The sequence below is a fragment of the Chiloscyllium punctatum genome, chromosome 6 (genome assembly GCF_047496795.1).
Source record: "Chiloscyllium punctatum isolate Juve2018m chromosome 6, sChiPun1.3, whole genome shotgun sequence".
Classification (NCBI taxonomy): domain Eukaryota; kingdom Metazoa; phylum Chordata; class Chondrichthyes; order Orectolobiformes; family Hemiscylliidae; genus Chiloscyllium; species Chiloscyllium punctatum.
Window position 1 is genome coordinate 50,645,141 of NC_092744.1, and position 26,135 is coordinate 50,671,275.

General features: G+C 40.1%; 1 protein-coding gene across 11 annotated transcripts in view; it reads right to left on the reverse strand.

Moving 5' to 3' along the window:
- The window catches only part of LOC140478941 (coiled-coil domain-containing protein 150-like), a 126,522-nt gene that overhangs the window by 90,472 nt on the left and 9,915 nt on the right, over nucleotides 1–26,135 (reverse strand). For all 11 annotated transcript variants that reach the window (XR_011960899.1, XR_011960904.1, XR_011960903.1 and 8 more), the window contains 7 exons: nucleotides 25,017–25,146; nucleotides 23,146–23,189; nucleotides 22,962–23,054; nucleotides 22,513–22,620; nucleotides 8,722–8,846; nucleotides 7,578–7,755; nucleotides 1,531–1,599 (listed from right to left, as the gene is read on the reverse strand). Coding sequence is in view for 2 of the 11 variants with exons in the window: in XM_072572604.1 (XP_072428705.1) it covers nucleotides 1,531–1,599; nucleotides 7,578–7,755; nucleotides 8,722–8,846; nucleotides 22,513–22,620; nucleotides 22,962–23,054; nucleotides 23,146–23,189; nucleotides 25,017–25,146 (747 nt within the window). In the remaining 9 variants the exon portion in view is untranslated. The remainder of the gene's footprint in view (nucleotides 1–1,530; nucleotides 1,600–7,577; nucleotides 7,756–8,721; nucleotides 8,847–22,512; nucleotides 22,621–22,961; nucleotides 23,055–23,145; nucleotides 23,190–25,016; nucleotides 25,147–26,135) is intronic.

Sequence of the window (26,135 nt, forward strand, 5' to 3'; positions counted from 1 at the left end):
TATTTTCCTTTTTCTCTGGATTATTCAGTCAGCTACGAGCAAACTGGCTTTGGGTAAAAAGGATGAGACCGTTCAATGCCTGGCCCAAAGACTGTGGTAGTAATGGATTTCAATTCATGGACACTAGTACCAATACTCTGGGAAAAGAGAGAGTTGTACCATTGGGATGTTCTTTCCTTCAATCATGTTCCAGGATAATTTGCAGAGATATACATGAAAATGTTGTGGTGGTCACATACCATTGATGGAATAAGATCACAGCAAATTGATCAATGCTCTAAGATCATATGAAGACAGCCTGATTGTCACATAGGTACTGTCATTGACTCCTATACATATGGAACCCAACTACTTTGACAAATGTAGAAGTCTTCGGTGTTCAACTCACCTTAACAACTGAAGTGGATAGTCATAGTAGTCTGGTCAAATATGGCATTAATTTTTGTCATTGTCGGTAGCCCTGTGAAATCATGCAGATGTATCCCTGATGTGGTTCTTCACGTTATGGTGCCAGGCCTGGGGTAACATGCCTTCAAGATGTTGTCATCCTCATTGGTGATCAGCATTTCTTCATTGGCTTTGTTCTTACTTTTCCTGGTGACCACCCACTTAAGATTCTGAATTCTATTTGGCTGTGGCTGATTATCTCCCAAAATATTTGATCCAGAAAACATTCAATCTCTATTAGTTATCCAATTGTTCTGATCCCAGATAACAGGACTAGACAGAATAGTTACAGGAAGGAAGTTCCCAATATCAAGTGAGGCTAGAACCAGGGCTAAGAATAAAGGGTAAACCATGTAGGAGAAGGAGAATTTTTTTTCACCCTGAGAGTAATGAACCTGTGGAATCCATTAAAACAGAAAGCAGTTGATGTCTAAACATTGTATGATTTCAAGAAGGAGTTGAATATAGCTCCTGAGGCCAAAGGTATCAAAGCATAATGGAGAAAAGTGGGAACAAGAAAAGTGGGTGGCACAGTGGTTCAGTGGTTAGTACTGCTGCCTCACAGCACCAGGGACCTGGGTTTGATTCCAGCCTCAGGCGACGGTCTGTGTGGAGTTTGCACATTCTCCTCGTGTCTGCATGGGTTTCCTCTGGGTGCTCCGCTTTCCTCCCACAATCCAAAGATGTGCAGGTTAGGTGAACTGGCTGTGCTAAATTGCCCATAGTGTTCAGGGATACGTAAGTTAGGTGCATTAGTCAGGGGTAAATATATGATAATGGGGTGGGTTACTCTTCAGAGGGTCAGTGTGGACTTGTTGGGCCAAAGGCCCTGTTTCCACACTGTAGGGATTTTGTGATAAGTTAGTTTCTAAATGAAGATAAATAAACTGATGCATTTACATGCTCCAGTTGATGACCAGTGTGAAGTGTTACAGAGTATTTTTACTATAATGTCCTCTAGTTTCACACAAAATCTTAGCACTACAGTCATCAGCAGTATTCTTTGTTCCCAAAAGTGACAGCAAAGATGATGTATTTGAAGATATGCAATATTGATAACCAAGGAATGTATTATTACTGCACCTGCTTTTCAGTCAGTTGTTTCTCAAATTTATTCTTCTCCTCTGTAATTTTATCAATGGTTTTATTTGTCTGCCAGGAAAAGAAAATAGATGACTTTTGCAAACCACAACATTTAAGCCACAGCTTGAAGAAACAAAAATAAACATAAATTGAGGTTTTGAGCTATAATTCAGCAGAATTTCTTAATCATGAACTACCAAACAAGATTCAATTGTTAAAAAAGGGAAAGAAAAAAATTAAGTTAAATTATGTACCACATTTTCCATAATATTTATATTAAACTATAGTATTAAAAAACCCATGATTCTAACCATTGTTAGGCATTTAAAATCCAAATACTCCTGGACTGAAACAGAGAGAGAGTGAACTTAGTGCGACAATAAAATTTGTTCCAACACATTAATCAGGGATTTTTTTCAGAAGATACTAATGACAGCCAATGACAAAAATTGCTATATTGTTATTACATAAATTCATAATTACAATTTAAAAACTATATATATCTACAATTAATTTTATTATTATTTTCACAATGAGGAAATACCAACAAAGCTGCATTTATTGAACAACCTTGGCTACCCTTTGAAGGCAATTGAGAGAATACTTGTTGAAGTATTAAGACCCCATAAGACAAAGGAGTGGAAGCAAGGCCGTTTGGCCCAACGAAGCCACTCCACCAACTATTGCTTTCTTTGTGCTAATAGGTTCCCACAAGTGGGTGACAGGAGAGAATTACATTACTGGAAGTCCAGAGAGGCACTTAAATAAATAGACCATATTAACAAAACAGAAGCTGAATGTAGTGAGCAAAGCAGGAGGTGGCACCTGTGCTCGAATCAAAGAATCTCTACAGTGTAGAAGCAGGCCATTTGGCCTATCAAGTCACACTGACCTTCTGAACAGCATTTTACCCTGACCCACCCCACTACCCTATGCCTATAACCCTGAATTTCCCATGTCTGAACCACCTAGCCTGGACACTATGGACAATTTAGTATGGCCAATCCACCTATCTGCACATCTTTGGACTGTGGGAGGAAACTGGGGAAACCCATACAGACAGGGGGAGAATGTGCAAACTCCACACATACAGCTGCCGGAGGGTGGAATTGAACGTGGGACCTTGGCAGCAGTGAGGCAGCAGTGCTAATCACTGAGCCATCGTGCTGCCAAGTAGGCTAGTAGTCAACTAGCACGGCTGCAAAAATGAATAAGCTGGAAAGTAGAACAAGCACTGGAATGGAGCCAATATACCAATGGAATTAAATGCCGAAAATAGGAATAGTGATGAAAACAAAGACAGAAGTTCTCTGGGCACTAATGAAATGAATACAATGGGAATACCTTAAAATATTTAGCAAGATATCTGCACTCCAATAAATAAACTGCTATATTGCCACTCTCTGGTCAATGTCAAATATTGCAGTTAGAGTTGATAAGAGTAAACTGAAATTTGGGATAGCCAGGGACACGTAGTGGTAGCATTACATCTACTACTGATTGTAAACCCTGCTAAATTTTCAATTTTGAACACCTAGAAGGGTCTAAAACTGGCAGCAAAAGCAATACTGTCCAAACTGTGCTCACATCCAAGCCAACTTTCACACACATTGGATTCAGTTATTTGACAGACATGAAAAGGTGGTACAGTGGCTCACAGCACTACTTACAATGCATTATCAAACCATTGAAATCATTTATTATTTTAAATATTTTGATGCTGTAGAACTTAAATATTGCAAAATGGACAAAAGAAGTTGCAGCTTTTCGTCATGTCCTAATCAGAATTAGAACATGAACAACAGACTTGAAGAAAGAAGTTACAGAGTCAGTCAATTCTCTGCTATATCCATAGGCAATAGCATGAATCAATCAGAACTTATGTGCCTAGTCTAAGAATTAAGACAGTTAACTGTTCTTGCTGAATCTTTATATCAATTACCAATCAGGATCCTCTTTTCATTCTGGATAAAATGATGTTCCCTTTTCCTCAAGACTACTTCTTGTGTCCTAGTTCTGATGAATGCAAGACTAACAGTTTCAACCTTTTGAATTCTTTTAGCAATGGTTTAATATCTTATAAGACAGACAATTTCTAATATATTAAATTGTATATGCTTATAATTAGAATTATACTCAGTTTAAAATATATGCCAATGCAACTGTGAATATATTTAACCTTAATATAAAATTGTCACCGATGTCAATAGCAACATCTCAATTCATTTCAGGCTTCATGTTATTTCTCTATTACATTTTTCACTTAACATTTTGCATCCATATCTACAAAAATGTCAAAATTTGGCAATTTGAATATTATAATCCTATGTATAACATAAACTTGTAAAGTTATCAATTCATGATCACATAGCTAAATGATTGATAAAAGATTGAGAAATTTATATGTCTATTTCAAAGCTTTTAAAGAAAAACACTCAAAGCATTGAACAGGCTTCTGACCCGGACAGAAGCTAAATAAGGTCTGAGTGGGAGAATTTTAACTTCAAATGTAGAACCGTTTAAATTCTTCTCATCAACCTATTTAGTGATGTCATTACACACCACTGAAGCAGGTGGGACCTGAACTCAGGACCCTGGCTCAGAGATAGGAATGCTACCACTATGGCACAAGATCACTAGATATAACATGATTGAGTGAGTGAGGAATAATCACAAGTGGTGTGAAAGATTTTTTTTTAATTCACTCATGGGATGTGGGTATCTCTGGCTAGGCCAGCATTTATTGCTCATCCCTAATTGCCCAGAGGGCAGCTAAGAGTCAACCACATTGGGTCTGGAGTCACATGTAGGCCAAACCAGGTAAGGGTGGCAGTTTCCTTCCCTAAAAGCATTAGTGAACCAAATGGGTTTTTCCAACAATTGACAATAGTTTCATGGTCATCATTAGACCCTTAATTCCAAATTCTTTATTGTTTTCAAATTCCATCATCTACCATGCCAGAAAATGAACCCAGCACATTAGGTGAGTTTCTGGATTATTAGTCTAGAGATAATACCAGTAGGCCATTGCCTCCTCTCCAATCTCTAGACATACTGGAAAATGAATGGAGGTGAGGTTGGGTGACAGGGGAAGGAATGGTTGGGTAGAGATTAGAGGGGAGGCCAAAGGAAGGTGAGTTATGATTTTACTGACAATGCAATGGTGAATCACAGGAGTAATCAAAGATTGTAAAGTGTGTTCGTGAGAAAGAGAGAGAGAGAGAGAGAGAGAGACACCGAGATTATCAGCAATTCTGTATACATCAGCTTAATGGAAATGGAGGAAACAGTCTTGCTCATTGTGGTCCAACAGCAGTGCTGTGAAAACACTTACTTATTGGACTGGGCCCCCTCCTCAGACTCAGGAAACCCATTTGACTGATCAGACATTGAAACCTTTCAACAGAGACCACCTGGCTTTACTTCAATAGGATTTCTATTATCAACCTACTGCCTAAAAGTCTCATGTTAACTCCAGTACACCAAATTGCCTTGATCCTTTGCAATTCACCTACTAGCACATCACGTCCACAGCAGACACCATCTCCCTGGCCCTATACTCATCCCTCGGAACACCTGAATAATAAGGATACGTTCATCAGGCTCCTATTTATCAACTACAATTCTGCTTTCAACACCATAATTCCAAACAGTGGTTCCTGCAAAGCAGCATTCTCAGCTCCCTACTGTGCTCCTTATATCATAACTGTGTGACTAAATGTTGCTCCAACTGCATTTACAAGTTTGCTGACAATGCCATTGTAAGTAGGATCTCAAACAATGACATGACAGAATACAGGAAAGAGACTGAATACTCAGCAGCATGGTGTGAAGACAACAACCTCTCCATCAAGGTTAGCAAAATGTAGGAGCTGGTCATTGCCTTCAGGAAGAGGAGAGGAGGGCACAGCTCTGTCTGCATCAATGGTGTTAAGGTGGGGATGGTCAAGAGTGTAAAGTTTCTGGGTTTATGGTCACCAACAAATCTTCCTGGTCCACCCTTGTCGATGAAATGGTCAACAAAGCATAACCTCCTGAGCAAGTAGAAATGTTGTTAAGGAAATTCCGCGTGTCCACTGGGAGTCTTTTTTTTTATAGATGCATCACAGAAAGCATCATATCTGGATGCATCATAGTGTGGTATGGCAACTACTCTTCCCAAGATTGCAAGAAACTACAAAGGGTCATGAACACAACCCAGTCCAAAATAGCCTTCCAACCATTGATTCTGTCTGTACTTCTCACTAACTTCGGAAAGCAACCAACATAATCAAAGACCCCTGCCATCCAGTTATATGGTCTTTCATTATCAGGCAGAAGATATAAAAGTTTGAAGACACGTACAGATGGTTCTGCTAGAACATGTGTTTCTTCAACGCTTTACTGTGATTGAAGAATTTAGATTGTTATTTGTAGAATGTGAACTTTCCTTACCCATATTGGCTATAACATGATTCTGGCCCCATTAGTTTTAATGGTGCGGCTATTGCACGAATTTATTGTAATGCGAGATCGCACAAGAACGGAACTATCACGTTATATCAGAACAGACTGCATCATTAGATTCAAGAACAGCTTCTTCTTCCCCGCTGTTATCAGATGTTTGAACAGACCTCTCAAATGTTAATTATGATCTCTCATCTCTCTCTACACCTCGTTTGTGGCTGTAGCACCATATTCTGCTTGCTTATCTGGTATCCTGATGCACTTTATATGGTACAATCTGCCTGTACAGATTGCAAAAGAACACTTTTCACTGTATCTCAATGTATGTGATAAGACTAAATCAATTAACTTATTTCTATTAAGCTGCAAGTGGGCAAGATTTATGAAATGTTGTATTCCTGTTTCAGATATTTTACACTAACTTCCTGCCCATCCAGAAAACGCAACTGTTCTTAGCCCAATTGGGCCAAAACCTAATTGAATACATCAGTGAACTGTCTTTGCATGTATCAAAGTGACTTCAGCTGGATGAAGTTTAGCATGCTATCAAAGCTGAAAGTGTATTTCTTGGACTTTTGTTGAAATCTGATGACAGAAATACTGCTCACAATCAGGAAACTCCGCCTTCCTAAAACTTGGTACATTATGCAATTCCAACATATGAAAGCTGCTTATATATTCCTAATCTTGGATGCTAAATGAATATCAACCTCCAAATTACTTCTCATTAAATGGAAATTAAACAACATCCAGAGGATGGCTGCTGGATTTTAGTACTGGCATTTGGCTGACATTTATTTGAAATGAACGCAATGGTAGTTCAAATACAGCAGGATATTATGTCATTTCAAGATTTCTCTTTTAGGGGCTGAAATAACAACAGTTTTTTTTAAATATCATGATCTCAATTGTAAATAATTGTAAACTTTTGCTGTACAATATTCCCAAATGATCTCCATTTTTTTAAGTCATGATTAAAAATCAGGTGAATGAATATTTTTAGCCTGAACAAAGCTATCCCAAATTTTGATACGTTGCAATTCAGAATTTCAGGAGCTGTCGTGGGAATTCTTTGTGATCAGCAATTAACAAATGACCTTTATCAAGGTAAATTGGCATCCAGAAACTATACTTCAGGGTAACAGAAAGCAACAGATGCAAGTTTCACACCAGAAATTGTACAATTGCTTAGAGAATTTGCCATCAAGCTATCTTGTGACTGAATCAAGTTGGACAAAACCCAAGCTAAATAGCAAAGTTAATAAACAGAATTGAATAGTTTTGTGAACTACCAGTCGGTAAAGTAACAGTTGTAAATCTGATAAGATCAATAATAATACATGTGCATGGTATTGCACATTTCAGTTATTTTTTGGGGAGGTGATCATCAATTTTCAGCTACAGAATCTACTCTGTTTCCAAGAAGCATAACATAAAAATGTTCTTTTCAATTTTCTCAGGCATAATACAGATTGTTACAAAATTAAAAGTATAATATTAATATATTGTAGCTGTCATATTTAACAGAATCTAATCAATATGAAAAGCAGCTTTCCCTCGCCTCCACCTGGCACCAAATTTATGGTAAAAAATTAATTTACCTGGTCCAGTAGAGTTTCCTTTCCTTGTTTAATACATTCACATTCTTTAACAGTAGCCTTTAATTCCTCTTTCAGTTGGGCAATTGCAGACTCAAAAAGCAACTTCTGTACTGTTGCCTTTTCCTCCACTGTTTCAAATTTCTGCTTTATCTCGGTATGCTCCAATCTTAGTGCTCCTCTGATGAGTTACAATATAAAATTGTGAAAGAAATCATTTGCAGTGTAGTTTTGTAACACATATCTGAATAATTTTTAAAAATCTTTAAATTATATCGATAGGACATGGGTAACAGAGTATACTGATAAAATCAAGTACATAGCTATTTTTCAGAAATAGAATAAGAACCAGTTGAAACTATTATTAGAAATATCAGAAATAAAGATTCAACTCTTTGACCCTAACAACCTTACAGATTCTGAAATGGCAATGAAGGGTCCCCTGTTTCCACATTAGAATTCCTTGTTCAGAGAGCCCAGTTGTACTTGGTTTCTTTCTTGAAAAGGTCTGCCTTCACATGTTGCTGGCTTCTTAAGTTACCGTGTCTTCATGAGACACCTAACCACACTGCCACCACAGCTGACTTATTTCTCAACATGAATTCTTAAACCCCTCTTCCAGTCTTTTGTTTTTGGCATTTTCTCTAACTGACATCACACCACTTAGGACTTCCTTTTAGGTTAAACTGCTGTGGACACTGCTCAGCTAACAGCAACATTTCTGCACAAACCTGGTTTCTCTGACAGAAACCTGCACACTGCAAAACCTACTAAAAAGATTGCTTCTGTTCGTTTCCCTGCATCATAGAACATTTCGTTTCTAGGAAACAGCCAAATTACTTTCCATCTTCTCCTTTCTGTTTTGTAAAGTGCTGAACTACTCATGTCACTCACAGAACTCAAAAATGAAATTAAATTCTTCCCTTCTTAACACATAATATAGAAATACAAATCCAACTTAAAGTTTAGCTGTCCATATTAGAACCAAAATTCAAAATAATAATATTTCATGAACTTTCATCACAGTTTACAGTACCAAGTCCAAATGAACAATATTATATGTGGTTACTAAGGGAAATGGACTATGGCTCAGCATATTATTTCTTAGGTTATGAATGGATTGAACAATAAGAAATTTAATACTCACAACTCAGTTTTTAGTTGTTGCTTCTCATTCACTGCACTTTGCAGTTCTGCTGATATAGTTGCTCTTGCTGCATCCAGTAAAAGATCTTGTTCTTGCAACTTCACTTTCATTTTTTCCTGCTCAGCCTTTTTGGAAGGTGGTTAGATTAAAAAAAATTGAATCTTCAATAATGACCTACATCAGCAAACAATGTCTGTAACTACAGAATATAAAGGATATTGTGGAGAAAGAAAGTGTGTCCAGTTTAGTTAATAGAATATTATCAAGCTAGTTGAGCTTTTTTCAAAAAAGCAGAAAAAAAACCTAAATGTAGTGAATTTTAAAATTACAAAAGCTCATTGTCAGTCTGAACAAAGACCAAACAACTGAAACTTCTTGTAGGCCTCCAAAGAGATCAAGAAGTTGAAGTCTTTGATACAGCAAACGCATGACACCTCCATTGATCAGTTGGTGGGAATGCTTTATTCGATTTCACTCTTACCTATCCAATTCTAGCAACAGTTTTTTATTCCTCCATCCATGAACCCTCTCCAGGGTGCCTCCTTTTACAAATCAAAATGCTATCTTTGAAAACATAATTAGAAAAACAAAGATGGAAAGGTAGAAAAAATAAGCAGGAGTGGGCAATTTGGCCCTTCAAGCCTGCACTGCCATTCAACATGATCATTGCTGATCATTCACCTCAGTATTTTGTTCCTGCTTTCCCCCTTACCCTTCGATCCATTTAGCTCCATGAACTACATCTAACTTCTTTTTTAAAGCATTCAATGTTTTACCCCTCAACTAATTTCTGAGGCAGAGAAATCCACAGGCTCACCATTCTCTGGGATGAAGAAATTTCTTTTCATCTTAGTCCTAAATGGCCTACCCTGTATCCTGAAACTGTGACTGCTGGTTCTGGACTTTTGGTTATTGGGATAATCCTTCCTGCACTGGCCCTGTCTAATCCTGTTTGAAATGTATAGGTTTCTAGGAGATGACTCCTTACTCTTCTATACGCCATTGAATAGAGTCCTAATCAATCCAGTCTCTCTTCGTACATCAGTCTTGCTATTTCTAGGATCAGTCTAGTAAACCTTTCTTACAGACATGATGGTCTTCCCATGCAAATGCTACCCTTGTTCTTATAGAAGACAGAGATCATGAGTTTAGATGGTATTGTCACTGCAGCTTTGATGAACTCTGGAGCACATAAAATATCGTACTTCTCTCACTGGAAACCAACTTAACAGAGAGCTGTACGATATGTGGATAGCTTTTACATAATGAAACGTCTGGATATCAAACCTACAGCTCAGCGAGCAAACCTACACCCTGAACCTCAACCTGAGCTACAAACCTTGCAAAAAAGCTTTTACATAATTGGGTCCCCAGGCAGCTCCATAATTTTGGACAGCTCGGAGTTGCAAACTCCAGTGACAATTAATGCGTCCTCCTCTGATCTTATCAATTGTTAAATCTCCGCATGGCATTCTCTATTCTCTGCAAGTATAAAAAGAAAAATGTACCCTGACACATTCTGCAATACTACTGTGTCAGGGCTTTGATGCAAGAGTTCCAAGGGTAGTGTCATAGGCTGCTTCATTAATGACCTCCCCATAACATAAGTTCAGAACTGGGAAAGTTCACTAATAATCGCAGCATTCAGTGTGAATTGGGACCTTTCAGATACTGGAGCAGTCTTCGTCCACATTCAGCAAGATCTGGACAACATTCAGGCTGAGACTGCCAAGTGGCAAGTACCATTTATGCCACACCAGGCAATACCTTTATGCAACTAGTGAGAATCTAACCACCTTCCCTTGAAAAGAATGACATTACCTCTGTTATCTTTTCCCTTACCATAAACAGTCTGGGGTTTATGGGTGGCATAGTGGCTCAATGGTTAACACTGCTGCCTCACAACATCAGGGTTCCAGGTTTGATTCCAGTCTTGGGTGACTGTCTCCCTGAGTCTGCATGGTTTTCTGTCAGGTGCTCCGATTGTGGATTAGGTGGATTGGCCATGGTAAATGCAGAGTTATGTGGTTGGGGCTGAGGCTGGGTTGGATTTTCATCATGAAATTGAAGGCATGTACTGTAGCTTTGAGAGACAATGCTGTTCTGAACTGGGAGATTACAAGCACCTATGTACATGAATAGATGGCCATTCCAGAGTGTATTAGAAAACTGAAAATATGTAACATTTGACTGTGAAATGGATACCTGAATTTTGGTTGCTGTTTTGACAACAATTCAAATTTAACCAATCATTTTAAATTATGTCCCAGGATACTAAAACACAACAGAGTTTGAATTTATTGTTTTGTCAACATCAAACCAATGAGATGATCCAATGTTGGGGGTATAAGAAAGCAGACATTTTGAAAATTAGTCAGAGAACAACTGCCACACAGAAAGAAACTCCTGGAGAGCTAATTGCCCATCCAACACGTTGCTCTCAAAGAAATTATAAAACACTCTCTACCAAAATTACATTTTCATGTGAAACATAATCTCAGTAAAAAGAAAGAAGGCGACTCAGAGAGATGAGCAGCCAGAAGAGTGAAGATGCAGAACAAGACAGAGCCTGTGTGGTTTTGAAATTGATGTAATTTTAATAAGTTCTGGATGTAATCTTGCTCACTGAGCTGGAGGGTTCATTTTCAGACGTTTCATCACCACACTAAGTAACATCATCAGTGAGCTTCCAGTGAAGCACTGGTGTTATGACCTGCTTTTATAAGCGTCTTATTGGAAAACATATTGTTATAGAGTTGGAGGCAGATATCAAGCAGTTAAGAGAAAGAGGGGCTTAGATTTGCGAATAGCTTTTGCTTAATGTTCACTTTTGGAGTTGGAAAATAAATTGATGTTATTTTCTTTACATAGTGGAATTTTGGAGTTTGCAGTCACTCTTTAAACAGATTACAAGGTGAGGTGAGCTTTTCGGGTGGTTGGTTTAATTAACAGAGGGGTTTGTCTCCGTGTTGTAACAGTTTGGGGGCTCGAGTCTGAGATTTGGACTGATCTGGACATGTTTAGACAGATCCAGTCTGGGATTTGGACAGGTTTACACCTAGTCAGGGATTTGGGCAGATCAGAACAGATTTGGGGTACAAAGGTCCAAGCAGACTAAACACTTGCCGATCTGTGTCCAAGATCTTTAAATAAAACTTAGGTGAGAAAAATTGTTTAATTTCGGTTACTTGCGGTTGGTTAAATTAAAAGTGAGGGAATGGCTCTTAAGATTGCTAAAGAGGTTATGGGATTTGAAGATGCTTCTCAAATTTGCCAAGAAAGTTTAGAAAGACAGAGGAAGGATATACTTTTCGAATTAGCATATAGGTTCAGAATTAGGTTTCACCAGGAACAGAAGGAAAACCGAAATTGTAATGGAGTTGGTCAAGCACTTAGGTCTATCAGAGAAACAGACACGTGCAGTAGAGTTAGAAAAACTTAAATTACAATTGAGGTAAATAGAGTTAAAATAAAGAAAGGGAAAGAAGAACCATGTTAAAGGAAAAAGAATGGGAGAGAAGGTTCTTAGCTGAGCAAGAAAGAAAAAAGAGAAAGAGAGAAAAGAGAAAGGGAGAAAGAATTTGAACACTAAAAGTTGCGAACTAGTCAGGAAAGTCAAGTTAACAGGATGGTGATGAAGGCAGAAGGAATTGATGTGTACAAAACCATTAAAACATTGTCACATTTTGATGAGAAAGATGTCGAATCCTTCTTTATTTCATTTGAAAAATTGGCTAGGCAGATGGAATGTCCAGAGAACTTGTGGGTAATGCTCGTTCAGACTAAGCTGGTAGGCAGAGCTAGTGACGTATTTGTAGCGCTGTCAGTCGAGGGGCCAAGAGATTATGCAGATGTCAAAAAGGCTATTTTGAGTGCCTATGAATTGGTACCAGAAGCATACAGAGAGCAATTCAGAAACATAAAGGTGGAACCAGGTCAGACTTATGTTGACTTTGAAAGAATTAAACGTGATTTTGATACATGTGGCACCTTAAAATAGATAAGGCATGAGGCTCTAAGGGATTATTCTGCTGGAGGAGTTTAAAAACTCATTTAGATGACAAGAACTTATGTGGAAGAACAGAAAGTTCAAGAAGTGAGAAGAGTGGTAGAGATGGCAGATGAATATGCATTGGCGTATAAGGTAAAACTTAGCTTCTGACAGGAATTTCATTCTGTGAGGGATAGAAGTTGGGAGAAGGGGAGATCCTTCAGTACAAAACAATCAGTAGATCACAGTGGGAATAGTTTACCATAGGTGAAAAAGGAAATCCAAGAAGGTGGAAAGGAGGTGAAAGGCCTCAGGTGTTTTCACTGTAATGGAGTAGGACACATAGAATTACACTGCCGATACTTTAAGAAGGATTCAGGGAAAAGGTGTTTTCACTACCAGAAGGTGGGACATATAAGATCACAGTGCTGGTTGTTGAAGAAAATCACTGTGGGAAAAGATGTGGTAAGAAGGTAATTGTTGTGGTTGTGTTCGCCGAGCTGGGAATTTGTGTTGCAGACGTTTCGTCCCCTGTCTAGGTGACATCCTCAGTGCTTGGGAGCCTCCTGTGAAGCGCTTCTATGATGTTTCCTCTGGCATTTATAGTGGTTTGTCTCTGCCATTTCCGGCTGTCCTTTGCAGTGGTCGGTTTATTGGGCCCAGGTCGATGTGCTTATTGATTGAATCTGTGGATGAGTGCCATGCCTCTAAGAATTCCCTGGCTGTTCTCTGTTTGGCTTGTCCCATGATAATAGTGTTGTCCCAGTCGAATTCATGTTGCTTGTCATCTGCGTGTGTGGCTACTAAGGATAGCTGGTCGTGTCGTTTCGTGGCTAGTTGGTGTTCATGGATGCAGATCGTTAGCTGTCTTCCTGTTTGTCATATGTAGTGTTTTGTGCAGTCCTTGCATGGGATTTTGTACACTACATTGGTTTTGCTCATGCTGGGTATCGGGTCCTTCGTTCTGGTGAGTTGTTGTCTGAGAGTGGCTGTTGGTTTGTGTGCTGTTATGAGTCCTAGTGGTCGGAGTAGTCTGGCTGTCAGTTCAGAAATGCTCTTGATGTATGGTAGTGTGGCTAGTCCTTTGGGTTGCGGCATGTCCTCGTTCCTTTGTCTTTCCCTTCGGCATCTGTTGATGAAATTGCTGAATCGGATTGCTGAGAGTGTGGCATTGATGATCTGGTGTGTGTTCTCTATTTCTGTGTTTTTAATGATTACAAAGGTGTCATCCACATATCTGACCCAGAGTTTGCGTTGAATTAGGGTTGAATAGAATTCTCTATTAGAAATGGAGAACACACACACCGGATCATCAACGCCACACTCACAGGAATCCGATTAACTAGAGAGGAATAAAAGGACAACTAACTCCCATTCCTAGACGTGATGGTACAGAGAACACCTAACGGAGAATTCACCACAAAAGGTATACAGGAAAGCCACACACACAGACCAAGTCCTGAACTACAAAAGCAACCATCCCAACACACACAAAAGAAGTTGCATCAAGACACTATTCAAAAGGGCCACAACACACTGCAGCACACCAGAGCTGCAAAAAGAGGAAGAAGAACACCTCTACAATGTATTCGCCAAAAACGGATACCCCCGCAATTTCATCAACAGATGCCTAAGGGAAAGACAACAGAACGAGGACATGCCGCAACCCAAAGGACTAGCCACACTACCATACATCAAGAGCATTTCTGAACTGACAGCCAGACTACTGCGACCACTAGGACTCATAACAGCACACAAACCAACAGCCACTCTCAGTCAACAACTCACCAGAACGAAGGACCCAATATCCAGCATGAGCAAAACCAATGTCGTGTACAAAATCCCATGCAAGGACTGCACAAAACACTACATACGACAAACAGGAAGACAGCTAACGATCCGCATCCATGAACACCAACTAGCCACGAAACGACACGACCAGCTATCCTTAGTAGCCACACACGCAGATGACAAGCAACATGAATTCGACTGGGACAACACTATTATCATGGGACAAGCCAAACAGAGAACAGCCAGGGAATTCCTAGAGGCATGGCACTCATCCACAGATTCAATCAATAAGCACATTGTGGGCGGCACGGTGGCACAGTGGTTAGCACTGCTGCCTCACAGCACCAGAAACCTGGGTTCAATTCCCGCCTCAGGCGACTGAATGTGTGGAGTTTGCATGTTCTCCCCATGTCTGCGTGGGTTTCCTCCGGGTGCTCCGGTTTCCTCCCATAGACCAAAAATGTGCAGGTTAGGTGAATTGGCCATACTAAAATTGCCCGTAATGTTAGGTGAAGGGATGAACGTAGGGGAATGGGTCTGGGTGGGTTGCGCTTTGGCGGGTCGGTGTGGGCTTGTTGGGCCGAAGGGCCTGTTTCCACACTGTATGTAATCTAATCTAATCTAATCACATCGACATGGGCCCAATATACCGACAGCTGGAACTGACAACCAATATACCGACAGCTGGAAGTGGCAGAGACAAACCATTATAAATGCCGGAGGAAACATCACAGAAGCGCTTCACAGGAGGCTCCCAAGCACTGAGGATGTCACCTAGACAGGGGACGAAACGTCTGCAACACAAATTCCCAGCTCGGCGAACACAAACACAACAATGAGCACCCGAGCTACCAATCTTCTCACAAACTTTAAAAGAGGCTAAGCCAGTGGGATTAGTAAAAGTAATAAAGGAATCCCTTACAAAATATGAAGAGCTGTAGGAGAGTGCAAAGCCTAGGCAGGGGCTGGGTATTGAGTTAGTCCCCGATCGCTATTGAACTTCACCTCTGTGGGTCAAGTTTACTCAGGAAGAACACAGGAGAAGGGAAAGAATTTACAATTTTGAGAGGTACAGGAGCTAATCAGTCTCTTATATAAGAGATGAACGTATTTGCACTCTTCCTGACATGTTACCTGAAAGAGTGGAAATTTGTGAAATAGATGGACGGAAATTTAGCGTTCCCCTGTATAAGATCAGATGGGGTGCCAAATCAAGACTGGGGAAGTAACAGTAGGAGTAATTGATAGAGTTTCATTTCCAGGACGACAGTTTGTTCTTCAGAACCACCCGGCAGGATCCAAGATGGGAGTGATGCCCCTTGTGGTGGAGAAGCTAAAGGAAAGCCAGGGAACCAAGGAGTTAAAAGACAAATACCTTGGAAATTTTCCAGACTGTGCAGTAATATAAGTGACAGCAAGAAGAAAAACTAAAGAGCAAGATGAAGGGGTTAAGGTTCAGTTAGCTGACACCCTGTTTGATGTAATGGTACAGAAAAAACCTGAACAGGTAAAGGGTCAGGCAAAGGCGTTTTATCTTGAAAAGCTAATGGACTTACAACAGAAAGACGAGAAAATATATGTAGATGCATATTATGGAAAGGAATCAGAATGTTGTCCCGAGTGTTATTATCTTAAGGATAGAATCCTAAGACAAAAATGGGGACCAAAGCAGGTTAGTGCAGAGGTGAATAGGCGGAAGCACACCAGATTGTGTTTCCGGTAGCATAGAGACAGATAGTATTACAGGTAGCACATGAATTACCAGTAGTAAGTCAACAGGTATGAGGAAGACTCAGGCTAAGGTACAAAAGCACTTCTTCTGACCTGGACTGCATAAGGGGATGGCTACATTTTGCCCTAGATGTCATACATGGCAAATGGTAGATAAGTCACAGGCAGGAATAAAACCAGCATCTTTGTTGCCAATTCCTGCATTCAAAGGACCGTTCACGCAGGTTAAGATTGATTATGTAGGTCCTCTCTCTAAAACTAAACATGGGAACCATAATTTGCTAACCATAATGGATGCCAAGATTATAGTGGTACTGGAAAAGCACAGCAGGTCAGGCAGCATCCGAGAAGCAGGACAATCAACTTTTTAGGCAAAAGCCCTTCATCAGGAATGAGGCTGGCAGCCTCGGGGGTGGAGAGATAAAATGGGATGGTGGAGGGGGGCAACGGGGTACTGGGGAGAAGGTAGCTGAGAGCGCAATAGGTGGATAGAGTTGGGGGTAAAGGTGATAGGTCGGAGAGGAGGGTGGAGTGAATAGGTAGGAAGGACGATTGACAGGTGGGATAGGTCATGAGGACAGTGCTGAGCTGGAAGGTTGCAACCTCCTCCAAAAATGCTATCCAATATTCCTAATTCCTCCACCTCTGCTGTATCTAGACCCAGGAGGACCAGTTCCAACACAGAACATACCAGATGGCCTCCTTCTTTAAAGACTGAAATTTCCCCTCCCACATGGTTGAAGATGCGTCCAACGCATCTCATCCGCGTCCTGCACCACCACCCTCGAACCCCATCCCTTCAACCACAACAGGGACAGAACCCCCGGTCCTCACCTTCCATCCCAACAACCTCTGCATAAATCGCATCATCTGCCACCTACAAACAGACCGCACTACCAGGGATATATATTTCCTTCCCCAACTCTATCAGCTTTCCGTAAAGACTGTTCCCTCCGTGACTACCTGCTCAGGTCCTAGCCACGTAACAACCCACCCTCCCCTCCTGGCACCTTCCCCTGCCACCACAAGAATTGCAAAACCTGCACCCACACCTTCCTCCTTACCTCCATGCAAGGCCCCAAAGGAGCCTTCCACATCCAAAGTTTCACCTGCACTTCCACAAATGTCATTTATGCATCCGTTGCTTCTGATGCGGTCTCCTCGACATCATGCCTTCTCACAGAGCGCTTCAGAGAACATATCTGGAATACCCGCATCAATCAACCCCACTGCCCCATGACTGAAAATTTCAACTCCCCCTCACACTCTGCCAAGGACATACAGGTCCTGGGCCTCCTCCACTGCTACTCCCTCACCAGCCAGTGCCTGGAGGAAGAACACCTCTTCTTTTGCCTCGGGACCCTTCAACACCATGGCATCAATGTAGACTTCACCAGTTTCCTCATATCCCCTCCCTCCACCATACCTCAGTTCCAACCTTCCAGCTCAGCACCATCCTCATGGCCTGTCCCACCTGTCAATCCTCCTTTCCACCTATCCGCTCCACCAGTTAGAAAAAATAACTATCAGGTATACTGTGTGAACATGTTGAAACCTCACTATGAAAGATAAAGGGAACTGGAGACACAGGTGTTAGTTACTACTCCGCAGAGTGAGGAAACAAATCCAGATGTCATGGAGTTTGATGTACCTCAAAATACATTAAATAATGAGGAAGTCCTTGAGGAATAGTTAATTAACCATCTGTCTCAGGAGCTAAGAACCAAGTTGAAAGGTTTGTTGCAGCAGTATGAGGACGTAAGCAGGAATAAGACAGGGAGGACTAATACTATTGTGCATGAGGTGGAAGTAGGGCATGCTGTTCTGATAAAACAACACCACTCCAGGCTTAATCCTCTCAAAGCCACACAGGTCCAAAAGGAAGTGGATGCGATGCTCTATGAAGATAATGTTGAATAGAGTCAGAGTGAGTGGAGTTTGCCGATCATGTTAGTGCCCAAACCTGACTGGAGTCAATGATTTTGTGTGGACTATTGAAAGGTCAACGCCATAACAAAATCGGATTCCTATCCAATACCAAGATTGGAGGACTGTTTAGAAAAAGTTGGACAACTCACTTACATCATAAAGTTGGACTTACTGCGTGGTTATTGGAAGATACCTTTATCGGAGAAAGCGAAAGAGGTTTCTGTGTTCGTAACCCCAAATGGGCTATATCAATTCAAAGTGATGCCCTCTGGAATGAAGAACGTACCAACCACATTCTAAAACTCATGAACAGAGTTGTGGCCGGATTAACAAATTCTGCAGTTTATCAAGCTGATGTAGTGATCTTTAGCGAGTCATGGAAAGATCACATGGTACAGTTGGCAGAGTTCTTTCAACGATTCTGAGAAGCAAAACTGGTATAAACTTAAAGAAAACAGATTTCGCGAAGGCAGAGGTGATATTAGAGTCATAGAGATGTACACCATGGAAACAGACCCTTTGGTCCAACCCGTCCATGCCAACCAGCTATCCCAACCCAATCTAGTCCCACCTGCCAGCACCCGCCCCATATCCCTCCAAACCTTTCCTATTCATATACCCATCCAAATGCCTCTTAAATGTTGCAATTGTACCAGCCTCCACCACACCCTCTGGCAGCTCATTCCATACGTACCACCTTCTGCGTGAAAAAGATCCCCCTTAGGTCTTTTATATCTTTCCCCTCTCACCCTAAACCTATGCCCTCTAGTTTTGGACTCCCCCACCCCAGGGAAAAGACTGCTTATTTACCCTATCCATGCCCCTCATAATTTTGTAAACCTCTATAAGGTCACCCCTCAGCCTCTGACTCTCCAGGGAAAACAGCCCCAGCCTGTTCAGCCTCTCCCTGTAGCTCAAATCCTCCAACCCTGGCAACATCCTTGTAAATCTTTTCTGAACCCTTTCAAGTTTCACAACATGGAAGGAGACCACAATTGCACGCAATATTCCAACAGTGGCCTAACCAATGTCCTGTACAGCCGCAACATGACCTCCCAACTCCTGTACTCAATACTCTGACCAATAAAGGAAAGCATACCAAACACCTTCTTCACTATCCTATTCTCATAACATCGGACATGGAAAGTTGACCCCAAGGAATGTGAAGACAAAGACCATTGAGAAATTTCCACAACCATCCTCGAAGAGGTGCTTTGACTTTTGGGACTAAGCGGATTCTACTTGAAGTTTGTTTCAAACTTCTGCAGTGTGGTAGCACCGCTGATGGATATACTAAAGAAGAACACAAAATTTTGATGGATAGAACAATATCAGGAAGCATTTGAGAATTTAAAAACTGTATTAAGCACTGCACCAGTTTTAGCTACACCAAATTTTTTGAAACCCTTCAAATTTGTAATTGATGCTAGTGAAATAGGAGTTAATCTGTACTGCTACAGGAAGATAATTATGGAGTCGAACAGCCAATTGCCTCCTTTTCAAAGAAACTGAACACTCACCAGAGAAAATACTCTACCATCCAAAAGGAATTACTGAGTTTGGTACTGGCCTTACAACATTTTAATGTTTATGTGACGAACAATATTTCAGACACAGTTGTGTACGTGGACCACAATCCTCTTACACTCTTGGGAAGATTTAAAGACAAAACTTTGAGACTATTTCATTGAAGTCTTATGTTACAAACTTTTTAATTTACAAATTATACATATTGTGTGTCGTAAAAATGTGATAACAGATGCGTTATCGCGGATTTAAAGAAAAATGTGTCGGTAAGATTTCATGGATTTCAATGTTCTATATGTGTGTAGAATTAATATGAAAAGTATAACTTAGATTAATGACCTATCTATTTCACAGTAATGGAATTAAGAATTAAAGCAAAAATTAGAAGCCATCTTTTCATTTCTTTTTAAGGGGGGGGGGGGGTATTATGAAATTGAAGACATGTACTGTACCTTTGAGAGAGAGAATTCTGTTCTGAACTGAGAGATTATGTATATGAGTAGATAGCCATCCCAGAGTGTACTAGAAAATTGAAAATATATAACATTTGGCTGTGAAATGGATATCGGAGTTTTGGTTGCTGTTTTGACAATTCAAATTTACACAATCTGTTTAAGTTATGCCCCAGGATACTAAAACACAAGCACGTGGGATCATCTCATTTAATTTACTGTTTTGTCAACATCAAACCAATGTTAGGGGTATAAGAATGCAGACATTTTGAAAATTAGTCAGAGAAAATCTGCCACAGAGAGAGAAACTCCCAGAAAGCTAATTGCCCATCTAACATCTTGCTTTCAAAGAAATTAGAAAACGCTGTCTACCAAATTTACCTTTTCATGTGAAGCATACTCACAGTAAAAGAAAGAAGGCAACCCAGAGAGATCAGCAGCCGGAAGAGTGAAGACACAGAAGAAGACAGAGATTGTGTGATTTTGAAATTAAGTTGGTATAATTTTAGTAAGTGCCTTATTGGAACAACATATTGTTGTTGAGTAGGAGGCAGATAGTAAGCAGTTAAGAGAAAGGGAACTTAGATTTGTGAACAGCTTTTGTTTAATGTTCACTTTTAGAATTGGAAAATAAATCGATCTTATTTTCCTTAAATAGTGGAGTTTGGGAATTCTGTCACTCCTCTTTTAACAGATTACAAGGCAAGGTGAGCTTTTCTGGGTGTTTAGTTTAATTAACAGTGGGGTTTGCCTCCATGTCGTAACATGCTCTTCGGCAGGTTGTTGCAGACTTGATGGATCCAATGTAGATTCTATGATTCTACTCTGATCAGAAACTGAACTGTACCAGGCAAAAAAAATCCTGTCCACCATTCAGAAGTGTATGAAAGATCACTCTCCAATTGCCTAGATGAGGGCAGCTTAAACAACAATAAATAGCATTCAGATGACATATCTTGCTTGATTTGCATCCCATGCACCATATTAAAAAAAGATTTTCTAGTACAGTGGACAGCAAACTCTGAGTCACAATCTCTGGGTTCAAGTCTCACATCGGGATCTAATGGTGCATTCACAATGTGGCCAAACAATTTGAGTATCCCTCCTGTGTAAACCAATGGCGGACATGAAGAATGGTAAAGATTTTTGGTCAGCCATCTGATAGAAAGAATGCTGGCGTCTCTACCATCTCTACCCATAACTCCAGGATAGAATATCCAAATAAAAAATTGCAGGTTGACGCAAATCTCTGACTCACTGAATGAACTATATCACACAAATGTACACTTTAAACATTTACTCCTCCACATCCACCACACAGTAGCAGTGGTGTGTGCCATATACAAGATGCAATACAGCAACTCACCAGGCCCTCTCTGACAGGACCATCCAATCCATCTAGAAGAACAATGACAGCAGATATACAGAATTACTTCCACATTCAGTCCTTCTCGCGGGTACACACCATCCAGTCTTGCACCTATATAACTTTTCTTCCATCATTCCTGGTCAATAACCTGGAATTGCCTGCCTAATGGCGTGTCACCCATACAGGCTACAGCAATTCAAAAAGGCAATTTACCACCACGTTCTCAAGGGCATATCTGATGGTCAGAAAATGGCCTTGTTTATATCTTGTGAAACAAAATAAACATATGAATAAGTGTAACAATTCCCCTCCTTTCACTGAAGCCTGACTAACTTGCCCCAGTTTTTCCAGGTTCCACTCAACAGCTGAAAAGGAAGTTTCCTCTCGTGGCATCCTTTTCTTCCAGACACAGTCCCAGCAGTGTTGTTGCTGTGACTCAATGCCAGCTCAATTGGGTGTGTGCTCATTCTGTAAAGAGGTAGGGGTACCAAAAGTAACAAATTAGATGGCCAAATAAAATGATGCTGAGAGTCCAATATACAGCCAAGGAGGTCTTAGCCCACTTTTTGGACCTTTGTCAAGGCCTTTGCCATATCAACAACATTCTGGCCAATACACACAGCACCGAAGGCTCGAAGGGCAGAATGGCCTACTGCTGCACCTATTGTCTACTGACTCCTGAATATACCACTTGCAACCCTTCTTGTAACCAAGAAGTACCCATTAATCCTAATTAGATTCTCCCTCTCCTAACAAATTTCTATCTGTCCTTAAATTTTGTCTGATATGTGAAACTTTTACGATGAGATGGCTTTCAAATCCCTTCCAAAAACTTGTATACACCATGAAAACTCTATTCCGTTGATCTCTCCAATTATGTGCTTCTTCAATACAAAATTCCATCCAATACATCTTTCAAACTTCTAATAAAATATTTTTTATAACATATGAACGTAAATTTAGAAGAAATAATTTAGCACAAAGTAAGTTGCTTCACAAACCTTTAGGGATGCTTCATGTTCTGCTATAAGTTTAGCATTCTCCATAGAAATAGAGCGTAGTGCGCCACTTAGTTCAGTGCATTGTGTATTTAGCTGGTCATTCAAAGCCTGGAAGAAGAAAACAACAAGATATAAAATCTTGAATCATGACAATTTATACTGTGATATCAAAATAAAACAGGAACTATTGCAATTGAATAAAGTACTGCAGATCTGGAAAGCTGAAACAAACACAGAAATGCAGAAGAAACTCAACAGGTTTGGAAGCATCTGTGGACAGAGAAAAGGAGTTAATGTTTCAAGTTGATATGACTCTTCGTTACTCTGAAGAAGAGTTATACAAGACTTGAAATGAGAACTGTCACACATCTACTTAAAAATAATCCAAGCCAAGTGGGAATTGTATTAGACATAAAAACTAAATAACATCACTAACAAAAATCACTAACCTGCACTTTTTCTGCCACTTCCTTCAACGATAAAATCTCACTCTGAAGTTTTAATTTTTCCTCTTGTTGTTTGCTTAAGATCAGTCGTATTTTCTGAAGAGATAAATGTGTCTTAAAATAGCAAAGATTTGCGATTATAATCAACAACAAGTAAACATCAACAGGTTTTTTTAAGTGAACTCACTTTGCCTTCATCAGCCATCTGAGATATAATGGATTCTTTCGTATCTAGAAAGCAAAGCCATATAATATCAAACGGATCTCCAAAAGATTGCCAAGAACCAAAACTTGCCCATTAAGCATTTCATGCTTCTAATTACATCACAAACAAACACTATCAAACCCCAGCACCTCAGTAAAACTGCCTAATAAATTGCAATAGCATTTGCAAAATAGTCAAGGTGGTTTCAGATTATTAGCAATATATATTGGTGTGCAATGTATTTTTTAAAAATTTAGAGAACTTACACAAAGCCATTTAGTTAACTCCATGATAACAATTCCACCCCTGATGTATGCAGACTTAAATTTCCAAAGTTTGAAACCTAATCTATAATCCTCATCTAGGAAGTTGCTAAAGCACAAGAGGGATGAAAATCTGTTATCCTCACTGTCAGTCTGGCCTACATGAGACTCTAGTTCCACACCAACATGGTTGGTTTGTTAGCACTGTAATGGTCTACTAAGTCATTCAAATTGCATTATCATCACCTCCCTTTCAAATATAGATGGCTAACCTGCCAATGACACCATTCCTTGAGAAATTAAACAAATGTTTCTCCAAAGAGTTAGCATAAAATAAATTTGCATAATTTTGAATAATTACATGCATAGCAAGAGCAGAACACAATTTTATCTTGAAATGCTGCATAATGTGAACTGCGCATTATTCACTGCTACGTAAAAATCATTTCATATGCACTAGCATTGAATACGCTCTGAAACACAGAAGTTAGAACCTAAAACTATTTTTGAATGTACTTTAGAAATTGTTAATAAATATGAAGATATAGGTTTTTTTGTTTCATAAGGTGAATGGCTGATTTCTCATTTGAAGAACTGATGTAACTACAGTGGACCAAATTACTTCCTACTGCACTGCAACAATTCTGCGATATCATTGCCAAGCAAGGAGTTTGGAAGGTTCCACTGTAGGTAATAAAACATTTCCTTGGGGAATCCCAGCTGCCTCAGGCTTGCTTCTGGCTGATATTGAGGCAGAAGTAGTCCCTGAAAACTCTTAATGGTTAAGGTCTTCTGTCAAAAGCCCTTCTCCTTCCTCTGTGCATTATTTCCACTCTAAGCCTCCTTAGTTTCATTTTCTGCCATCTATTGGGCTTAGAAGGACTGTATATCTGTACCAATATTTATGTGAACAGATTCCAAGCTCCACCTGTAATGCAACTTCCTTACAAATGTAGCAATTCACCCGAACTCCCCCAAAATACAACACAGTTCTTTCACAAACTTTGTCAGAAGAACTGGAAATCATAAATACCTCACCTGCAAAGTTATTTGACTGGCCCTTTAAATAGTGAAGTGAAGCTGAAGAAGGAGGGATTGTATGATGCCACAGTGGTTCCATTACTTCAGCTTTCAGGGCTCACATATCACACCCCTTTAATGCTCTTCCCAGCATGGAACACCACTGGTGTCGCACTAGGTTCTGGCTGCTGTAATGTAGGTTCCAGCAAATTTACAAAACTAAATTTTCCAGGTTTGAACTTGCATCTCCACTCAATGAGGCTGTCTGCATCAGGGCCCAAACTCATAGCCTTTTGAGTCAGAGCTTGGCAGGCTAACAGTGAACTTGAGCTCATTCTCCAAAATAGAAGTAGCTCTCATATTACTCTATTCAAGGGATACAAAGAATGTACATTTACATAGCAGATTCTTAAATTTTTGTGATATTGCAAAACATGTTTTAGCCAATATGGAATACTTTTAAAGTGCACACACTTCAGTAATATAGACAGGCATCACAGCCAATCTTCACAATTAATTATGCCAACAATCCAAGAATCTAAAAGTGCAATATTAAACGAGTTTCAATACCTGATTCTATTCTTAGCCGTTTGTTCATCTTCTCCAAATCACTTGTTTTTTGCTGCTCAAGCTGCAGTCTCTCCATACTTTTCTCCTCATCATTTCTGAGTGTGACAATGTCCTGGTGCAGGACCTTGACCTAAGTGAAGTCATTGTGAAATTTTTAAGCAAACATCAATATATTTACAACCATATTCATGGTCACCGACTTGACCTTGCCATCTCACTTGGGCTCAAAACCCCACTGCAGAGTATACAGACAAAACTATCTTTGATCACTTCTTTGTATCACTCTCCACCATATTCCCCTCTCCATCTGTGCCTGAGCTTTTTCTGTGTGCACCTCAGAAGAAAGTATCTTCAATTCACTAGTATCTGTATTTGCAAAATTGCAATTGTTTTGCCTTTGGCTCCTCCAATCACATGACATTTTCTGTGGCTAATCATTTACTTAACCACATTTCAGCTCCTTGTTTGATAACCTATGCCCCAACAAAACTCTCATATCAAGTTTTGAGAAGATTTGTAGCTCAGGTTGAAGTTTGCTCGCTGAGCTGCAAGGTTTATTTCCAGACATTTCGTTACCCTACTAGGTAACATCTTCAGTGGGCCTCAGGCAAAACAATGCTGAAAATTCCTGCTTTCTACTTATATGTTTGTGTTTCTTTGGGTTGGTGATGTTATTTCCTGTGGTGAAGTCACTTCCTGTTCCTTTTCTCAGAAGGTGGTAGAGCCCCGGAACTCTATCAACAAACACATCTAATTAGAAATCCAACCGGAATTCTATCAACAAACGCATCGAGTTAGACCCCATCTACCACCCCCTGAGAAAAGGAACAGGAAGTGACTTCACCACAGGAACTGATTTCACCAACCCAAAGAAACTCCAAACATATAAATAGAAAGCAGGAATTTTCAGCATTGATTTGCCTGAGGCCCAATGAAGATGTTACCTAGTAGGGTAATGAAACGTCTGGAGATGAACCTTTCAGCTTAGCGAGCAAACCTACATCCAAAACTCTCATATGCCAGTCATTTTCCATAGCATGGTCCACATCATCGCTCCCTCAAGTGCAAGAGATGCAGCTTTGAATGGATAGGGTGAGAGGTAATTCAGCCAATCAACAC